Source organism: Temnothorax curvispinosus, unplaced genomic scaffold (genome assembly GCF_003070985.1).
Source record: "Temnothorax curvispinosus isolate PA1 unplaced genomic scaffold, ASM307098v1 QBEX01006880.1, whole genome shotgun sequence".
NCBI lineage: Eukaryota > Metazoa > Arthropoda > Insecta > Hymenoptera > Formicidae > Temnothorax > Temnothorax curvispinosus.
In genome coordinates, this window is record NW_020216660.1 from 2,975 (window position 1) to 24,442 (window position 21,468).

Sequence of the window (21,468 nt, forward strand, 5' to 3'; positions counted from 1 at the left end):
TGGGAGAGCTTCCGCGATCGTTTTTACTCAATGATGATAGGCGAAACCAGTTTATTAAACGTTCAGCGATTGCATCATTTGTTCTCGTGTCTAAAGGGTGAAGCGAGCGCCGTTATAGAACATTTAGCATTAACTTCCGAGAATTTTGCCGTTGCGTGGCAAATTCTCTCGTTCCGCTGCGAAAATAAACGGCGATTAATTAGTACACACCTTAATAAACTATTTATCTTGCCCACTGTCAACGCGAAATCCGTGTAAAAATTACGCGCGTTACGAGATAAAGTGAATGCCGCGATTGCCGCATTAAGAAAATCTGACGCGTTTGGTTGAACAGTGGAGCGATATTCTCGTGTTTCTTATGCAGAAGCTCGATAAATCATCGCGAGAAGCTTGGGAACTCAAACTTGGGCATAGTGTCGACTATCCGACTTATGCTGAACTCGACTCGTTCCTGGATTCCTGCGTCCGCGCTCTCGATTCAATATTGCCGTTCAAAATTAACCATCCTATGTTAGTTGTATTCCTTCAAAAGCAATTAGGCAAAAGCGTCCTACACCAATCTACAAAACGGCAGCTATAGTATAGAAAATAAAATTAATATCTCACCTATTTGTTAGTCCTAAATCGCATTTCGTTTAGGAGCTATTAAAAAAAGCGATAATTTTATAGGATTTTTTTCAATACTCTGTGTCTTTAAAACGTGGCTTTTGAGACCATATATTCACATAAACTTTCTTCATAAAATGACTTCAAAAATCAATTCCTAAAATGTTGGACAGATTTAAGAACACTCTATATAATATCGAAGATAAAATAAAGAATCTGTAGGAATGTGTTTGCATCTGCGTGGAAATCTCTTCGATTAAGCAGAAAATGAATGAAATGAAAATGGGATAAAAATCCGAGGCGTCGAAGATTCGCGTAGACAAAAATCCGTAACTTCAATACGATACAAATTACGCGATACGTGCCTCGAATACGTGTTTGCTGTGTGTAGGGTCCTTTAAGCGCAATTCGTTTTCGATCTGACAGGATCGTTACCGAGTTAAGGATGATTTGTTGCCGGAATGGCGGTGGCGTGTGTACGAAACAACGACGCGATCTTTCGCAATGGGATAGACGGCGATAAACAATGAATACGTGGCGTGGCGTTTTAATCAAGTCAAAGCAAAGCGGCTGGAATTCATATTAATCGGCGCGCGGGGTCTCAAAGAGCGGACTCTCGTGTATCCGGAATACGTGAGCTCATTTGTCTCGATTGGCAATCTCGCGCGCGATCGATATCAGTCGATATACCTAAAAATCGCTTGCAACCCACGCGTATGATAATGTCGAGGGGTTGAGCGTGATTAATTTATTCGTTTATTTGTCCGCGCGGCGATATAATCATGCGAGATGGACGGGTTTAATAGACATTTTTTAATCATGTTTCGCCTCGTCACGTATCCGAAAGATTGATAATACGTTTCAATTAACTCTCTAATCGTGTATATTAATCTCATGAGATTTATCGATAAAAGTTCATTAGAATATTCAATAATAGGGACTTAAAAGCCTAAAGTAAATATCTAAGAAATATTATGTCAAATAATTATTATTATAAAATCTTCTGATCGTATATTTCTCGGGATAATTCTCGGGATATTATTATAGTGCTCGAATACGTCGAGAATAATATTTAAAGCAATATTATAAAATTGAATGTTTTTCAGGATTCTTGAAGTATTTATCAAGTGTTTTTGAATATATCAAAAATAATATTTGAAACAATAAATTATAGCCTATTACTTCGAATATATTTCTGCGAAAAAAGTGTTCCTCCGATTTAAATATAAAAACTTTGACAACATTAGATTAGACAGGCATGTTTTACTCGCGGGATCGCTATCCCTTGTTATCTGTCCATTTTTTTTTTATCGAGCGACAGTTGTTCATGATCGATAACTGCGCGGACGACTGGCGGATCGCGATGACCTGGCAGAGGATCGCGCAGATCTCGTTGGAGTTGGCGATCTGCGCGATCCACCCAATCCCGGGCGAATACTACTTCCTGTGGACGACCAAGCTGGCGAACAGGAACGGCGACATCGGCTCCAAGTGGGTGCCGTACGACGTCACACTCTCGCTGCCAATGTTCTTCAGGCTTTACCTCATCTGCCGGGTGATGCTACTGCACTCGAAGCTCTTCACGGACGCGTCGTCGCGGAGCATAGGGGCCTTGAATCGCATCAACTTCAACACCAGGTTCGTCCTCAAGACTCTGATGACCATCTGCCCGGGCACGGTGCTGCTGGTCTTCATGGTCTCCCTGTGGATCATCGCTTCGTGGACACTGCGACAGTGCGAGAGGTAAGAGCTCGATCTTGCGACCTTTCTTTTAGGCACAGAAGATAAATCACGCGCGAGAAACCGATCTGCTCCATGCATTCAATTTTTAGGATTAACAAAATCTTATATTACATTCTCAGATAGCACATTCACAAATAGCACCATGTCCCGATTTTGGACTTGCGTGCTGTTGATCCTAGTAATGAATTTATCACCTCCTTTTATTATCAGAGCAATTAATCAAAATCCTTTAATTCTCCACGTCCAACAGCTTTCTAGCTATCGATGTTATCAAGACAATCGCAATTTTTCTTAGTTTGTTCTTCGATGTCTGAGCCCTTTGTCAGAATGACATAATCTCTTCTTTCACTCACACTATATGCGACATAATACAACTGCATGAAGCTGTTAGCAGCGACAGCAGTTGTTCCCGTTTTATTCACACGATCCATTACTCGAAGGCAGGAAGAGCAATTACACACGCATTTCGGAATCATATACAGATCAATGGACGCGACTCATTTGCGTGCGATGATTGATTTACGACCTAATAGCGCGTCCATCCGTCGCGCTATCATGCGATAATAATAAATCTCAGGGCGTCCTTCCGCCGGTGCAGCGAGGTGGAATCCTCGATTGGGGTCGCCGGCTAACGATCGCGATTTAACGGAGAGACCGGCTGATAATTAAATTCTTCCCGTAAATAGCCGATTTCAGGAGTGATCAATCTCCGCCCGGGTGATGCTAACGCGCCTACCAAGAATCTCTACGACCAGGTAGCTCGAATAAGGAAAGGAATCCTTCTTCCCGCTGTCTTTCCGAAAGTTACTCAGTTCGAAGTCTCCCTCTCACGTCCTTAACTGAAATATTTATCACTCGGCGAAATGTGTGTCGACGTGTTTATCGGCTGGCTCTGCTGGCATCTGCTGCGAGAGTCCTCGATGCAGAACGCGAGCGATTTTAAACCGCGGCAATGGCGGCCGGCTGTTTCAATTGTTGCCCGTAGGGCAATCGTTGAAAACAGGGCTCTCGAATTTGATTTATCGCGCTTCACCTTCGGTCGATAGTCGATTATGATAATACGTCCGATAATAGTAGGAACATTTGGCTTTCCGACACATTTCCGACGTACGCAGGATGAATACGCGAATATCCCTGAATATCGCGATGTCTCGCGGGAAATTCCGCTTAACAAATGGAACGGTGTTTACGAAAGGAATTTCAATTTTCATTCAATGTTTATCCTGGTAATTTTGTTATATTTAATTTTATTATGTAAATATTGAGCGCACGTGGAATAGCGATATACGAATTTATCAACGATGGAATTTTTCCGATAAGCGGAAATATACATGTAATTTTTAAAATGTCTACTTTGCCAGGATTTTATTGGCGATATTTAACAAATGTGTTTAACCATTACGAGTTATGATTCTATACAAATAATAAATTGCGTACCGTCATAAGACGTCATTAGCAATTTCCATTACTGTCAAATTTATCATACATTATGTAAAATAATCTAGTATAGTAGTTATATATAAAATTTATTTAAATCAATATTGTTTTAACGACTTAATAAAGTTTAATGTCATTATTTGCATAACGTAGTTATAAATTTATGCTTGACGAATCATTGTTATCAGCTGCCGCCGCTGTTAATTTTATCCTAAGCTGCGTAAAATGTTTATTTATCGAATATAAATAAACATCTCCAAATTCACTTTACAAAATGAATAATTAGGTGTAATAACGCTGTGCGGGTATTCAACTAACGCGCGCGGTTCGAGATTATCGAGTTTTGCGGTCGTGTATTTGCATCTGCATTCAAAATTAAAAAATCAATTTGATAATTTTACTCTCGTATCTCAGCGTAAACACCGCCGCGCGCGATGGGCCCCGCGGCCAGTTTTACGGCTTGGATTATAGGACCACGGAAATTGTCGCGAAATACGAACGATATTTTATTCAGTGTGCGTCTACACGTGGCCGTGCGAATTTCCACGACAATAACGCGATTTTCACGGTACGCAGCCGACAATCAGTCATGCAATCAGCGTTGCTACGCGAATAATTCGTTTCATGGTGCTTCTATGGAGTGGACCGTTCGCTACGTCAAGCGCGAGTCATCAATTTTATCGGATCCAGGTAGGGCTGGGAAGAATGCGAGAAGGTCACGTTCGTTACACCGGTTAATCTCATCGAAAAAGATCCCTTTTTTTTATCGCTGATTTTCGTTATGCTAGTAAAATGTTATCGCCGTTATCATCAAAAGATTTATTAAATTTACTCAGACTCTTTCTCTCCTATTTTTGCATTCCTTTTTACATCGGGAAAGAAAAGAAATACGCGGGGAACAAAATTAAATATTAGGAGACACGCGTGATTCGTATTTTGTATCGTCTTCACAGAATTTTTCACGATTACGATTCGTTGCCGAGCGAAACGGATCGGCTCGTTATAGATATCGAAGGCCGGAACTCTCGATATCTCGATGAACCCTAAAAGATGGTTTCGCCATCCGCACGAAGGCGAAACCGTGTAACATTGGCCGTGTAACGGGGCCGTTAAAGCCGCTTTACGACGTGGATTACAGCCGCGCATGTCGCCCGCATTGTTGCCCCAATCCTCTTTACGCCCGATAATGAATCTCGCGGGGCCGGGGGGCATAATGTTATCTTCCACCCTGCATTACTCGCCCGTAGCCACCCCGGCGAGAGTTTGCTCAGCCCTCGGGGTGAGGATCAAACGCCGGTTACGGCAAAACGGATGTATCGAGCCGCCAATAAAAAGAGGGGCCAAGAAATTCGATTATCCACGCGGTAATGTCTTTCTAATATCAAGGACATTGAAATAGAGACTCTGAGATAGCTTTTCCCATAATTTAATATAAAGCGCGTTTACGTAATGAAAGAAATTATTACACGGTGTTCGCGGAATCTCATTACTCTTGATACCTACCCTCGGACTTAAAAGGAATTCGAAAAGAAGAGATTATCTGTTTCTACAGAATATAGGGTCTTTCACTCTTCTTTGAGAAATCTAAAACCTTGAAATTCCGAGTATCTTAAAGCTCGAAATCTCGCGGGCATAAAAGAGTTTAAGGATCTTCGCGCGAACGTCCCGTCATTAAAGTAATGCATTTGTCGCTTTGCTACCGCAGGTTCCACGATGAGGAACATGCAAATCTCCTCAACGCCATGTGGCTCATCGCCATTACGTTCCTGAGCGTCGGTTTCGGCGACATCGTGCCCAACACATACTGCGGTCGAGGTATAGCCGTCTCCACCGGAATGATGGTAAGGGCAGAACATAAACTGGAACGAAGCTCGCAACAATTTTCACCGTTCTCGCGAGCTCTTCTTGATCGTCTAATATGTCACCCCGCACTGCGACCTAGAGACACGTGATAACGTCTTCCGTCAAGCTTACACGACAGTTTCGCAAGAGAGACGTAACGCGTTGCAGAAAAGATCGGATTTGTCTTGAAAATTTCTGTAGTCGTATTTTTCTTTCATTAAAATTACGTTTTTAAACTATAAGGAAATATTTGGATATGTCGCAGAGATTTTATGTAATTTTTTTGCAAAATAGGAATAGGGAATTCACAAAAAACCAGGAGACTGTACATTGTTAAATTCGTAGTGTTCAATTATATTCAATTATACTTTGAGTCATTTTTAACTTCCTATAATAGGTTGCCACTGCTCCAATCAAATATGTCGTTAATTCAAATAAACCAATGAAGTTAAAATAATACTATTTTGTGTTAAAATAATAAATTTCGACACACATGGTAGTTAAAAATAACAAGATGTCATCTAACTCAAGGTATTGTTTTAAATTTTATTTCTGTAATATTTAACAGTATAAAATAAATAAAAATTATTAATATAAATATAAATGCTTACATTTATATTTATAAATATAAATTAGTAATAATTTTAATTCACAATTTCTGAGAGAACCTAGGATTTGCAAAATCACCAAGATTGTGTAATTTTTATTCATTCCACAAGGTTTCCACAAGGTTTCCCAAGGATTTTTCAAATCGAATTACACGAAATCCCTGCGACAGAAACAAAGAAAAATATTTGGAAATTTTATACAAATAATAATTAAGACCTCCGAAAATTAGGAGCATCGCATTACACGCGTCATATCACCGATCGCACGCCGGTCGTTAATCCTTATACCGTAGTTACCGCAAACTACGGGGCACAATATACGCGACTGCAACCGAGTCGAGACGCGCGACTCCGCATGCATGTAACATGTAACTCGATGTAACTCGCGCATTAAGCACCCGTAGCTTCATTACCGCCAGACAGGCGTAATGAGCGGGATACGCGCGCGAACGATCGATCGATCGATCTCTCGCTCGTGTGCCGGCCCGTTGCAGATCGCCCGCCCGTGATTTGTGCGTCCGTCGTCGTGTTTCGGTGATTTCGGGTTTACGGTCGTACCCGGTAACCGCTCGGTAATTAAAGGCAGCGCGGGGACGCAATAAACGCCACACGTCCGTTCGCCCTCACTGGGGAATGCCAAAGTTGTTCCTTAAAGTCATCACACTTCCCGTATTATACCCTCCTTCGCGTTCCCTGATAATTCCGTTAGCACTATCGTTTCGAGCTTCGAACGCGGCTGGTTCCGGCGATGTGAACTAATTCCTCGTAAAACTTCCGCTTTCCGAGTACGACAGTTGTTTCCGCAAGTCCAGTCGCGATCACAATTTACAATACGCTTCGAAGCCCGCCTTCCCTGCCTTTGTGAGACTTCCTCTCTCTCTCTCTCTCTCTCTCTCTCTCTCTCTCTCTCTCTCTCTTTCTTTCTTTCTCTCTCTCTTTCTCTCTCTTTCTCTCACGTTAATGCTCTCGATTGCTCTAAATTGCGCGAAATTATTCTCCACTTGAAGTTTCGGCTATTAATATCCAACAACGAATGAAAAGCAATCTCATCTAGCAACGTCCTTCCCTTGCAACGGATAGAACAGACAGGCTGGCGATTAATGAGACAGATTTTACTTAAAGAAAATCAACTAAATTAATAATGCAATTAATTGTGTAAACTGATAATTAATAATTGTAGTAAAAATTGCTTCATATTATTTGAAATAAATGTATTTCAAATAATATGAAGCAATTTTTTGGCATGCTTTGGTATCTGCAATACATCGAATTGGTCAACTAATATGATTGGAACGATTTGTTCCTATTTATTCCCGTTCTATAGCTTGCAAGGAGGTGTTGTTTTTTGTAGTTATCGGATGTCATCGAAAGCTCTTCCTTACAGCGACGATCGCAATTTCTATCCAGAAAATAAATATACGCATTTATTTACTCACCGTATTTTTTTTTATTTGACTGACAAGTTCAATTGTTTTTTACTTTCGAAATCGAAAGAAAGGACTTTTCAAAGATATTAGAGGACCTGTAAAGGACCGTGAGAAGCTGTCACTGTTACAGGGATGTATCATGAATAAAATAAAATAATTCTCTCTTTTCGTTACATTTGACTTGAGACTAGCTTGAGAGATCGACGAAAGTAGGGAAGAGATTTTTTTCTCGAAAGTCGTAAGGTTTCCCGGAGAGCGGAAGTCTCAGAATCTAAAAATTTCACGTGAAAGGCAGCTCACGAGAGATCTGCATTTTCCTGAAATTTCAGGGCGCCGGGTGCACCGCTCTACTGGTGGCGGTCGTCTCCAGGAAGCTCGAGCTTACGCGAGCGGAGAAGCACGTGCACAACTTTATGATGGACACACAATTAACGAAAAGGGTAAGGCCATTGCCCACGTAATTGTACTGTTTCCGCTCTAGCATTGTAACCTTTGTGTTAATAGCAGCCTTGTGTAACCGTAACCGTATAATACACAGAAAAAAGGGAGTTACGCTGCCACAGCGAAACTCTCGCAACACTTTCGCAACAATATTCTACCTATTAATATATTGTAATACAATAGGAGTCATAATAGGCTTCCTAGTACAGAAATATTTTAATCTGAAATATTAACTGGAAAATATATGTTGAAAAGAAAAACGATTGCAAAAGATTCGCGAGTAATCGGAAAACGTACGTAGAATCCAGAACTAGTCTATACCGGTCTCATATTAGTATATACTAATCTATAATAGTCCATAATAGTCCGTACCACTTTTATATCGACCGATATAGCGAAGAGATATATGCCTGCTGCATGAACTGCATTTCTTCGCATTCGAAACTTTTTCTTTAAACATTCATTTGGCCCTTAAAATATAGCTTAAAGAGCCTTCAGAAAAAAATTGCATTTAATTGTTTATTTGTTGACGTTATCGCAACGTTTTTGCAAAACTTTTCGTAAAGTTTTGTTAAAATATATTATAATAATAAATAAAGTAATATTAAAATAATATTATAATATAGAGTATTCTCTGATTATTGCTAAATAAATAAATTTAATTTTAAAACAGTAATTTGAAATATAGGAAATTAAATAGAATTGATGTAAATGATGGTGAGATAATGTGAGATAATTTTTCCTTTTATTTAAACAAATATACTTGTTTGAACGACGCAGAAGATTAAGCTAGAAATTTTACAAATATCCAAGCTATCCAAGTATACTTTTCTGCATTGTAGCAATTAACTATGCAATGTTCTCGCTGTATTATTTATTCCGCGCAAGTTTCTGAATTAAGCAGGGCAACTTTTAATTATATGTATAGCAAATAATAAGTTTCTAAAGTAAGACGACAAGTAGATATGAAAGAAGAAGTTATTCAAATTATCTTGCACGTTGCTCTTAGATGAAACGATATAAGTATCAACGTGTTTTAAATAAAATAGTAGAAGAAATGAAAATTGATGAGTTTCTAATTAACGCATTTATTAACAGAATTCGAGAGATTTTCAATTTACATTTGTTTAAATTTAAATTGCAAAGTTTCTAATGCTTTTGTGTTATTGTTTCGATATTTACAGTGAAAATTTCCTCTAACGATGATAGAGATAATATTTAGCTTTCATTTAGAGACGATATAGAATTTCTTAAACAAAGAATGATAGGCAAGGCATAATTGCAAGGGTGGTTTCGAAATTACACTCGCCAACAGTATCCCGCAAGAATCAGGAAAGCGAATTAAGCACGTAATGAGAGGATGGTGGATATCACTCTTTATATATATATATATATATATAGCGCGACGTAATTTTCCGGCTGAGCCACGTAATAAGAAAGTATCCCACTGCGAGTAAGGTTGCCTCGGAAATAAGCGGACTGCATGAAGTCGCTTTGACCTTTAGGCAGAACGGACTTCCCTTCGTCGCCAATCTGAATTCTTAATTTTGATGTCACAGACTCGCGAATGTGTCGCGATATTAAGAGTCACGGCGGCGGGATGTCAGAATTCAAGAAAGGGAAACGGCGAAAACTTGAATTATGATGAGAATCTGAGAGAACGTGACACGAGAATCCGAGAATCTAAAAGTCCGTAATAATCTCGAAAATCTGAGTATTTAACTAAAAAAAAAAAAACTCGAAATATTACGAGAACGACATAAAAATGTGTCATCTTAAGAATCATAAAAATTCTGCGATATACAATTTAAAAACTTATATAGGAAATGTAAATATTCTGAACGTGAAGATTCCAAAATTCTGATTCGAAAACTTAAATTCTCGAACACTTTTTCTCCGTATTAGGCGAATAAGACAAAGCGTCGAAGTTGACAGTGTATTTTCTATCCAGGTAATAGATCGACGTGTGGGATGTAGTCGGCTAATGTGTCATTGTCATTTTAGCCTTTACCTTTATCATCGCGAAAGGAACGTGACGTCGATCGATTTAATCTCAACAGACTTCTAAATAAATAAAAAGGCGACGCGAAGTAGTCTAGAAGCGATAATAAAACGCCTGCAGTGGAAGCAACTCGGGAGTGCTTTCCGAAATCGCGCGGAAAAATTCATTTCCAGAATATCTTATAACACTAATAGGCGCCATAATTCACCGCCGCGTTTCATTGAACCTAAATTGCAAGTTGAAAAGTCGGCCGCTTGCAGTGGGGACCTGAACGGAGAGAATATTAGAAACTCGGAAATATATAAAAACTTGGTGGAGGAGTTTCGAGCGCTTTGGAATATGAGATTTGGAAGTTACGGCCGTAACGACAATCCAATTTTAAAGAGAAATCGATGAGTTCGCAGATCGTTGCTTGCAGGCTCGGGGAAACTCAGAAACTAACTATTTAGAATCCGAAGAAAAATGCAGAAGGCAAAAAGGAGGACGATTCCATCGCTGCTCTTTCCACGTGGAGACCCTTGACAACTCGTTGTGCAAGTTTCCGCAGATCGTGACATAATCGATCGGTCGATGTCAGAAGTGAAGAGTTAATGCCGCAATTTGTAATTCTTTCGCACGCGAAGATAGACTTTATTTAAAAATATTCTGGATTGCGTGCGTTTAATCGTTAAAATAACATATCAAAATAGCGTACACGTTTGAAAATATTTTTTCGTAATATTCCGAGCAACCGCGTGAATTAAACCGAGCTCGAAATATTCTATTCGTTTAGGATTTAGATTGGATCGAGCGTTCCGCCCGCCGGCGCCGTGAGCGCGGTTGCATAAGTACGCGGTCGCTTCTCTCTCTCTCCACCTCCGGATCGAAGCCTTCAACCATACGGCTACTGAAATAATTATTAGCCAGCGTTTATTTATATACCTTGCAAATATCAAGGAGTGGTAACGTAGAGCTATACACGTGACCGTATCGACGAGTCTTTTTATGCCGTTTTAAAAACCCTCGGACGCATATCGCTTTTTTTCACGTCATTGCATAAGCGGAATCGATCTGATTCCATCAGCGCGGCAACAAAACAAACGTCAGTCTTCTCGAAACACTTCTTTTTTTTCTTCTCGGCCGTGCAAGATTTGCGTAACGGGCGTGGATATGCACTTTTTTCTCGATGGCATCGTCGCGCGATGTAACGTTCTCGAAAAACGTGTCTTGCAATTTTTCTTTTAATTGACACCCGTATGAGATGGAAATGACAATGTAATTTCAAATGCACATTTCCATCGGGGCATGAATTATTCCCTCATGATCTTGACAGGGATAACAGACCGTGACATTGAATATCATAGTTAACGAGGCGCGCAATTAATGCTATAGCATAATGTTTACCTAGCGAATGTAAGTTTGAATAATTCTGTCTCGAATTGTCAAGGCACACCGTGTACATCCCACGACCGGTATTCTTTTTATCCTATAAATAAAATTATCTAACCCCGAGGACGTAATAAATGATCTCTTCATCGTCTAGGGTAGAAAACCTTGAAAACTTTTCAAAGTGCCTTAAGAGCGACAGGGATATATTTCCGATAAAATATTGATATGATCCCAGGGACCATTAGAACCACCGACACGATGGGCTTAGCGTTAAAAGGGGCTTGATGAGTGACAAACGCCATTTGCTCTGTTGCAGTTGAAGAACGCCGCGGCGAACGTGTTGCGGGAAACGTGGCTGATTTACAAGCACACCCGATTGGTGAAACGCGTCAATCCCGGACGCGTGCGGACCCATCAGCGGAAATTCCTGTTGGCCATATACGCGTAAGTCGATACCAACTCTCCTACGGGCGCTGTGCCGTATTAGATCACCGATAGTTAGGCCAGCCACGTAATCACGCCCTATCTCGCAACTACCTCGAAATTTCAGACTCAGAAAGGTGAAAATGGATCAGCGTAAATTGATGGACAACGCCAACACTATAACGGACATGGCCAAGGTGAGGGCTCGGTGCTAACGAGGGAAACCGCCCGCTCGTAAAGTTCGATGGAATATTGCAGCGGCATACGGAAGGGATTGAAGGGGATTACGTTTCAAAGCTCTGGTGGCTGCTTAGATAGAACGGCTTTCCTCCAAATGAAGCTTTTATCAGTTATTTCCTTTTCTGTTGCAAAAAGAAATTTAATTCTATAAAATCAATAACGTTTTATCATTTATTCGCCGTTATTCACTTATCGTTAGAGGAAAGGTACAGTTTTTCACGATAGTAAAATAATCGGTTTACCGCAAAAGGGGATATTGTCCATCGCGAGTAGATAAGCTTCTTGACCTCTCTAACATATTGACTGGTCCATGTCGACAGACGCAAAACACCGTCTACGAGATCGTCTCGGACATGAGCACGCGGCACGACACGATGGAGGAGCGTCTGGAGGGTCTGCAGAACCATCTGGTCGGCCTAGAGGAGAAGCTGACCTCACTGCAGGGTCAGATGGAGCTGTTGCCCGAGGAGCTGACCCGTTGCCTGGCGCAGCACGCCGAGCGGATGGAGCAGCGGCGTAACTTCCTTCATCCGGATACCGCGGTAGCCATGGCAGCTTCCGGCAGCAGCGGCGGCGGCGGCGGTTGCGGTGGCGGCTGCAGCGGTGGCGGAGGAGCGATCTCGTCGGGCACGAGCCTGGGCGTTTCCGGCGGCGGCAGCATCACATCCGCCGCGCACCACCCTCTCGCCAGCCTCTGCAACTCACCCCTGCTGCCGCACTCGCGCAGCGTCCCCAGCGCGCCTAGCACCACGTCCCTGCATCCGTGGCCGGTCAGCCCGGTCCTACCGCCCGTCTCCAGCCGTACGCCCCACTTGGTGCCGGAAACCGGCAGGCATTACGGCCTCAGTCACTCCGCCACGGTGACCAGCACGACTTCGCAGTCGGCCACCAGGCTCACTTCGCAGGCCGGCATGGGTGGGCTAGGCAACAGCCAAGGCTCGGACACGTCGGCGCACAGCTGAGTCTCGTCTCTGCAGCCGCAGCACTCGTACTAAGGCCCCTCACCGGTTTCGCGCGCGCGATTACACATCGCGTGGCCGTGCCCGGGGAGGGTTGCCGATCGTTTCTGGCACGTCGCCGACAAGACGTATCGCACGATACAATACTGCCAGAGATATATGATCGCGCTACGATCGGCTCTTCGCACAAACGAATGTGAAAACTCTCGTCTGGAGCAGTGTATCCTCGTCCGTGTTAGCCACTTGATAGTCCATCGTAATTGGTCAGTTCGTATCTAATCGCCAGAGATCTAATCAGTTCCGTATTCTAGACGAAGCAATTTCAACTGCGAGCTCGTTTTCGGTTTGAAGATTTGTTTCGAAGGGGGCTACCAATCACGCTATCTAACAGCGGATTTCGCACAGATTTATAAATTAATTCGTATATGTACGAATTTTCTTGGAGTCCCCGCAGCGTAGCTTTCTCGCGATTGGTGATTCTTTTGTAAGTTCCAAAATAAGGCAGTTGAAGCTTCTTGCGTGGAGCGAAAGTTTTGTACGAAGGCCTGTACAGGCTGAAGCAGCACTGTTAAAGTCCGTGATTTGTTTTCTCACGGATCACAACCTGGAAATATAATTGTCGAAGACACACTGCGGCCAAGCGGCAGTTCCGCGATAGCCAGGTCGGTCGGACACGGCCGTCCGTTTCCCGTGCGAAACTCGTTTAACGATGGGCCTTCTTGCGTTCCGCGCGTACCTTCGAGCCCCTCCTCGTCGAAAACTCGGCTAGAGATCCAATTAGGATAGCGCGTCGAGCGATCGTAAGAGGTTTCGGATTCAGAAATTGGAACGTTAATTATTCGTGCTTTTCAATGTAGCTGTAAACTATAAATCACTCGGCATTTATCTTTTTCGCACCAGACTCCTCAATTATCTGGTTTTTCCGGTTTTCCGCGAAGGATCGCGATCCGATCTCTCGACTCTTCCGACCGCCTACTTCTGTCGATCCCTTCCAATTTCCGACCCTTTACTCGCCAATCTTGGCAGGAGCACGCGATCGAGGGTGAGAGGTCGTGAGAGAGAATTGAGGATGATCGGAAAGAGAGAAAGTCCGCGCGATCGATTCGATCGGTCGATCGAACGGAGAGGAAGGAGGGAAAAAACTCTCGGGGTACGCGCGGCTTCTTCCACTGGCTGCGCGCTGCTCCCCTGCCCAACTTGCGTGCCTGAATAACTGTTTTCTTAATAATTAAATGTTAATTCGACACACAGGAACTCCACCTTGTATCTCTGTATACCTCGTGAAGAGCGCGGACGGGCATAACGTGCATGTACAGGAAGCGCGTATGCAGACAAGGATTGGCCCGAAGGTGACCCAAGCTGGCTCTTAAAGTCCTCGCGTTTAATTAAGGTAAAGCCGTCCTTTTCCCTCTCACCCTTCTGACGACGGAGGTGTTCAAAGGGCTGCCGTTATATTCGTACCTCACGTCATAGAGCTAAACTAAAGCTGAACGATTCTCAGCCCGAGGTAACGTAACGATAATCTTCGCGTAAGGTGATTATCCGTACGCAATGATTTTCATACATTCGGTTTTAAACAATATACGATTTTCATACATTCGGCGCCGCGCGCCGTCGGTCTGCGCGACTTATGCGAGGGTTGTTCAATAAGTTCGTATTTTGATTTTGATCCGACAGACTTTCGAGCATCTTCTTGTCATCACTTTTCAGTAGTCCCCTTCTACTTCAATGTACTTAGCCCATCGATGCTTCAGTGCCTTGATGCCTTTGGCATAGAAGGCATCACATCCGAAGCAGATTCAAAGCTCAAATCAATCTCTCAATTTCAAGTCTCTCTCTCTCTCTCAATCTTCGTGAATTTGTTGAGAGGACATACTTTTTAGCAACATATATTTTATGACTGTTATTTTATGACTTTAACTTCGGTTTTATTCATTTTTTTATCACGTAGCGCTTATCACACTTACAAAAAAAAAAAGAAAAACTTAATCAATTAGGCTGAAATTTTACAAAGTAGATAGAAAGAATATATATTAAATATCACCAGAGTTTCAAGTCCCTATCTCCTGCATATGGGTCAGAGTATGAACAACTCTTTTTTTGAACAACCCTCGTAATTTCTACATTTGAGTGGCTTGAACTCGCGAGCTTCGCGTTAAGCAAGAGCACTCAAATGAGAGAAAACAGAATCGAGTCTAAATTGCCGGACATGTATAATATCGATCGCACCCAATTTGCGAATTGTCTTCGGCTAGGTATTGTCGCGCGCGCGTACACGCGTATACCGGTATACATTCCTCTTCTCTATTATTTTTCCGTTAGAAAACCCATCCCTCCCGGCCTGCCTGCATCGCTAAATTCGACGACGAGTCGACTCGTCATTTGTACAACGGCGTGCCTTCGCGTCCAAGCGTCTTGCGTCTATCCTGTTTCTTAGAACGACGTGCTTTTAAGGGCCGGCGCGAAAACCCGACGGGTGTCCATGCAGGAACCGTATATAAAGAGAGAATGCAAAGTGATCTTATAACCGCTTTAACGTCCGTAGGTTACATAGGATATTATACTGTTAGGTGTATACTTGTACATGGCGCACGGGTACAAAAAAGCGGCTACGTTTCCACTGAGGGGAAGAGGGTGGGTGGGTGGGTGGGAGGGAGGGAGGGAGGGAGTTCAAGATTTTTTATAATGGGACCGCGACCGCGCGGTGGCGACACGGCGCGGCGCGTGGGGGGGATGGGCTTAATTAAATGGATTGACCAGACAATGGGGAAACTAATTATTTGCCAACGACTTCCTGTTCGGAGGTGTTCACCAGGCTTCCTTCGTTCGCCGTTACTAATTGTCGCCGCGTTAAGTACGCCTGCATTAATTTACGATCGCTCATATATGTGGAAAGTAATGTAGATTATGCAGAAACATGACAGCCATTGCTTTTCCTCAGAATTCTCGCTCTTAATAATTCTGCGACACTCTTTCTTCTTCTTTTTTACTATCATCTATTTATTTTTCTTTTTATTTCTCTATCTTTTATTGAAAGCGACCAGCGAAATTCGCTCGAACTCAGACAATACGGATGTCCCAAATCGGGACATATGACGTCCTTGAGACGTCTTAACGATGTCTTTACGCCCGATCTGGGACATTGTGTTAACTGAGAAGTCTCCAACTATTCGGCGAAAACGAAACGTTGAACGAGAAAGCCTGGGAAGGCACCGAAGGTGTCCCGGAGGGCGCCCCGGGAGGGACACGAGCGAAAACCCTGCACGTCACGCAATTCCGGGATCTGAAGAGCTCCGGGATCCTTGAGATCTGGGATTTATCGAGCGACGCGGTTCGGGGTCCCTTCCGGTGCACGACGTACCGTTGCGTTGCTGTAATTCGCAGCGTTTATTCTTTCCGACGCGATATTTTGTCCCGAAGATGTTCAGATCTCGACGTATCGGCACGACAGTGTCATTGTTAGCGCAACCACAGCTGCACGCGACAAACCCGAGATTATATCGGGGCTCTGCGAGGCAGGCTCGAGCGACTCTCTCGTCTCTTCCAAGCATCCAAAATCGTAGAGCGTAGAACGCTGAAAATTTATTTACAATTCTATGCGAGAGAAAAACAATAAATCACTGGGAGTTGGAGCGAGAATTTATTTGTAAAATTGAATTTGTTTCAAAATTGAGTCTTCAAAGATAGAGATAAGTTTTAAAGAGTCATCGAAGAACGTTTATGAGAAGTGATTCAGTTTAATCGAATATTCTGATTTCTACTTCGCCCAGTTTAATTCAAATTTACATTTGCCCTTTAGCTGCTAATTGATGCGACATCAAATTCTCAGATTTAGTTAACGTTAATATTATTATTGTCTATTAATGAATCTTGCGGAAAGGAAAGGAGAAATCTCGGTCGAGCCGCCTTCATCCTCGGCCGTTCACAAGGAAAAGCTCATGCGGAAAAAGCTCACTAACGCGGATAAAGTTGGGACCTGGTTTGTCTTGTCCGTCATCGTTTCATTTCGAAAGCATAGTTTCGCGGCTAATCGCAATGCGAAACGGGACCAAAACAGACATAATTTTCACAACGTTCTCATATTGTCCCCCTCTCTCTTTCTCCTACCTTTTCTTTTTCCCTTCTTTTCCTCTTGCTCTCCTTCGTTTCTCAATCCAACAGATTTTTCATTCAGATAAAAATGGTGAATGAGAACTGAAACATTATAAAAAGTAGCTCGATAATTATAAATACAATTAATTATCTTTTTGTAGATTGAGAATTTCACAGATATAGAAATGATTTCATTATTTGACAATGACAGATATTTTAACTGATAAAAAAAGAATTTATTCAATCGTATTACTTTCTTATTTTTGTATTCTCACGTAAATTATTTCCGAGTAATCTTTTAAGGCCGTTACAAGGCCGTTATTAACGTAACGTAAAAATTCGCAGAAATTCTTCTTTTTCCTGAAAAAGATTCCGTCAAATTTTTCTATTTAATCTCATATCTTTCATCTTGACTTGATTTCGCTAAAGATGAATAATTTCTTTGAAGATACGAATGAAAGACAAAAGATTCATTCGAAAGCTTTCCCGTGTAATTGATAGCTTTTCGTTAAATTTGAAAAATATTTAATATTTAACTTTTTCAATTTTTCGATTTGAACAAGAAGACCATCTGTTTTCACAGAATGTATTTTTAGTTCTCGAAGGGAATATCTTGTCCGCGTGAATACGACAGTCGTTTATTCGACTTCTCTCTATCTGAATGAACTTTTCAATCCGAGTAGTGTCCAACTTTGCTTTCTTCCTTCCATTTACCTCTAATTCTCTTCGGACTATTTCCGCCTCTTCCTCCTTTCTTCATCTCCCTATTGCTTTCCTATCCTCCTGCATCCTTGTTCAAGGAGCATTCCTATTTCGCGCGCGACTCAACGCACTGGACACGACAACACTCCACGATATTTTTATATAGATTTCTTAAAAGTGCATTAAGGTGCCAGGAAGACCACGCCAAGTATAAAAACATAAACATAAAGCAGTCTCAATATTGGATTCTTAGGTGATAGACACCGACTCTACGATATTGTTAGTATACGTAATAACGTGGATATGTAGATGAGAGATTACCGAGCTCTTCGACGTAGTGAAGCTACATAACATCACGACGAAGGTAATGGAAAGGAGAAAAGAATTGCAATTGGAAAAAAATGCGCTTATTACAAGCTGCATTTGCAGAGTACATAATGAAAGTTTGATAATAGGTTGATTTCTTAGATATATATGTATCGAGTATTTCGCGAAGTCTGTATCAAATTTTCGTGGATATTAAGAAATCAACTTTTCCTTTAAAATTATCGATATAATTATGACATAATTAAACCTGAAGCCAACTAAAACTAATTATATTCTGAATTTAATTAATTAAAGTATTTTTTGTTTTAATCTAGATTCAATAAAGTATTATCGAGATTATTGTTTTTAATTAAAATTTTAGTGAAATAATGTCCACACATGAGATATATTGATATTTAGTTATATATTTAAATTTCTAAAATTTATCTTATTATATAATTTATACAGAATAATTTATACAGAATCGCAATTATACCTTAGTTTCCAATTTTAGGGAAAAGAAATCAAAATCTGTTAAAGCTCTCCAGAATTTTGATGCGGGCTCAGCAAAATACTCCATATAATATTGTCATTGATCTTATTTACTCCTTGAAAAATTCTGACACGTTGAAATGTTAAATATCTATTCATACTAGGCTTACGGAACTTCAAATCGTCAGAATCACGAAAGTTAGAATCTCTTTACGAGACTTTGAAAATTTATATATTGGTAATAATGGACCTTTTCAGCTTTTAATACATGGAATCTATTGATTCTTTGAACTTTGATCTATAAAATTTGCATATGTAAATTTTTGGAATAGTTGCTTCAAACAATGTTGAGATTCTAAGGATTTCCATTTATTTCTCGAAATAGCGGAGATCCTGCGAGCTTCAGATCCTTAGAACTGCGGTTCCTTGATATAACGAAACTTGTTGAAAAAATTAAGAAAACTTTCGATATATGAAAAAACTTCGCGAAAATTACGGGCCCGCGAAACGTTACGTTTTAGGAGAACTTATATAAAACTATGCTGTCTTAAAAGAATATAGGGTTCTTAGAACTTCGACGCTCGTTTGACGAAACATGTAGAGGACCGGATCTTTGCAGCCTTAAAATTTTAAGCCTTGGGACACACTCGCAAATTTTTTACTCCCTGTGATTTTTAAATTATCGAAATTAGCGACAGTTAATTCGAGTTTAACGTGTACGAAGCGTGAGAACGGAACGGTCTCTTCTTTTTTTTTCACGCGCTTTTAATCACCGCCGATTCATTACCGGGATCGAAACAACGATCGATTTCCGCGCGATGTGGACTATGTTGACCGGAAGAAAGAGTCGCGAGTATCGAAGATCGAAAGCCGGTGATCGACTTAATTCTTTACACGCAGGTTAACGGTAAGAAAAAAAAGAAAAAATATATTAAACGGGACGCGAAGAACAGAAAAAAAAGAGTTAAACACGCGCGCGCGCGCGTGCGTATTTATATGAGCATTACGGTTATTACTATCTATATTCGTTTATGATTGTTATTGTTATAATTATTAAACGAATTATCGTCACGGCGATGAATAACGGTAGTATTTAAACGGTTTTAACTCTCAGAGAGATACTTTACGGGAGATCTTATACCAAATATTATATATACCTAGAAAACTGGGCTGTCGCCATCTAACTGTTACGTAAAATGACCAACAACTATTAAAGTAACGTATTACCTATTAATCTATAGGGTGACCTAGCGACCATGTATATTAAGGGAACGTTGTTTTTAACGAGCCTCCCTTTCCTCTATATCTATCTCTATCCCTATTCCTATATCTCTATTCCTCTTTTTCTCTCTCCCTCTCTCTTTCTCTCTCTCTCTCTCTATTTCTCTTTACTTGAAGAGCATTGGAAGAACTCACACGCAGCGTAACGCGCACTGTTGTTATATCTACTCGTGCCAGACTGTTTAATATTGTCGCCATCGTCATCATCGCCATGCACGCGACTCCGAAATTCAATCTGTCACTCCCTTTCGCTCACCTGGATCAATTCGTCGCCTCCGATCTCAACTACGAGAATCCATAATTCCAACAATTGACTTCTTCCTTATGAAAAGTACACTTAACTTTGATGGTTAACACCCAAATTTGAGTGTTAACACTAAACTTTACGCCCAAATTTGAGAGTTAACACTCAAATTTGGGCGTAATTTAAGTTTAGTGTTTGTCATCAAAGTCAATATTTAGCTTGTGATATCTTGATGATTGTTTGCCAGAGAAAAAAGTGGTACCTTCAAATGATGGTTAACCTTCAATTGGCGGTCCGAAATCACACCCAACTTTAAGGGTTTTTCTATGGTGTTTTTTTAACGGTTAACACCAAAAGTGTTGAGTGTATTTTTCCATAAGGGCTTAAGTGCACGCATAGGCTTGCATTTCTAAACCCACTGAAACCTCCAGCCGCCGCAAATTTTGCATTCACGGTTCCATATGTCCAGGAGGGACAGTTGAAACTAGAAGTTCCTAAAAAACTTGTCCTTATTAAGCTTCGTTTTTCGCCTTTTATTCCCCTTTTGAGTTCCGAAACCTCGGAAATCCCAGGTCCTCTCATATTTGACTGGCTCAATCGGAGGGTCAAGGTTTTGGAATCGCAAGACTCGAGAAAAAATCCCATGTTCTTGAAACGTCTCTTTGACTCATCGCCCTCATCGTCGATTATCATCGCGAGTCATAAACACGCGAGTCATTATGATCCTCCATAATTTTCGCCATTAAAATTCAATGTCGCCGCATACGCGACACTACAATGCGGCCGCATTATAATCTTCGCCATCAATATTCAGCATCGTTGGTCACGGCTACTATACCCTTCTCCCATTTCTATCACGCACCGACACCATTCGACAGCGTTCATGGATCTTGGAACAAAACGGACTACTATTAATGACTATAGAGAAAGTTTTTCTCCTTACAGGTTTAGGATGATAGGTCTATATATATATATATATATATAAACATATACATAATACTCTCCTCCTCAGATACCATATACATAATATTCTAACTCAGCTAATTATGATATCGCGTAAGTTGTTACTACTAATTAATCTCGATTACTTTACGACGACGGACATAGGGCAAGGCACAAATTAGTATACATAATTACATACGTATATATACATGAAAAATCTATATAGATATAAAGGTAAAAAGTAAAATACGTATTGAATAAACTGGACACACACACACACACACACACACACACACACACACACACACACACA

At 41.2% G+C, this 21,468-nt stretch overlaps 1 protein-coding gene across 1 annotated transcript; it reads left to right on the top strand.

Annotated features, from left to right (window-relative positions):
- The first annotated feature begins 1,929 nt into the window (after nucleotides 1–1,929).
- On the top strand, nucleotides 1,930–13,156 carry LOC112456457 (small conductance calcium-activated potassium channel protein-like). Its single transcript, XM_025018994.1, has 6 exons — nucleotides 1,930–2,349; nucleotides 5,492–5,627; nucleotides 7,993–8,103; nucleotides 11,791–11,918; nucleotides 12,025–12,094; nucleotides 12,458–13,156. The coding sequence occupies exons 1-6, from the start codon at nucleotides 1,934–1,936 to the stop codon at nucleotides 13,097–13,099; spliced, it is 1,503 nt and encodes a 500-aa protein (XP_024874762.1). The 5' UTR covers nucleotides 1,930–1,933; the 3' UTR covers nucleotides 13,100–13,156.
- Nucleotides 13,157–21,468: the final 8,312 nt, after the last annotated feature.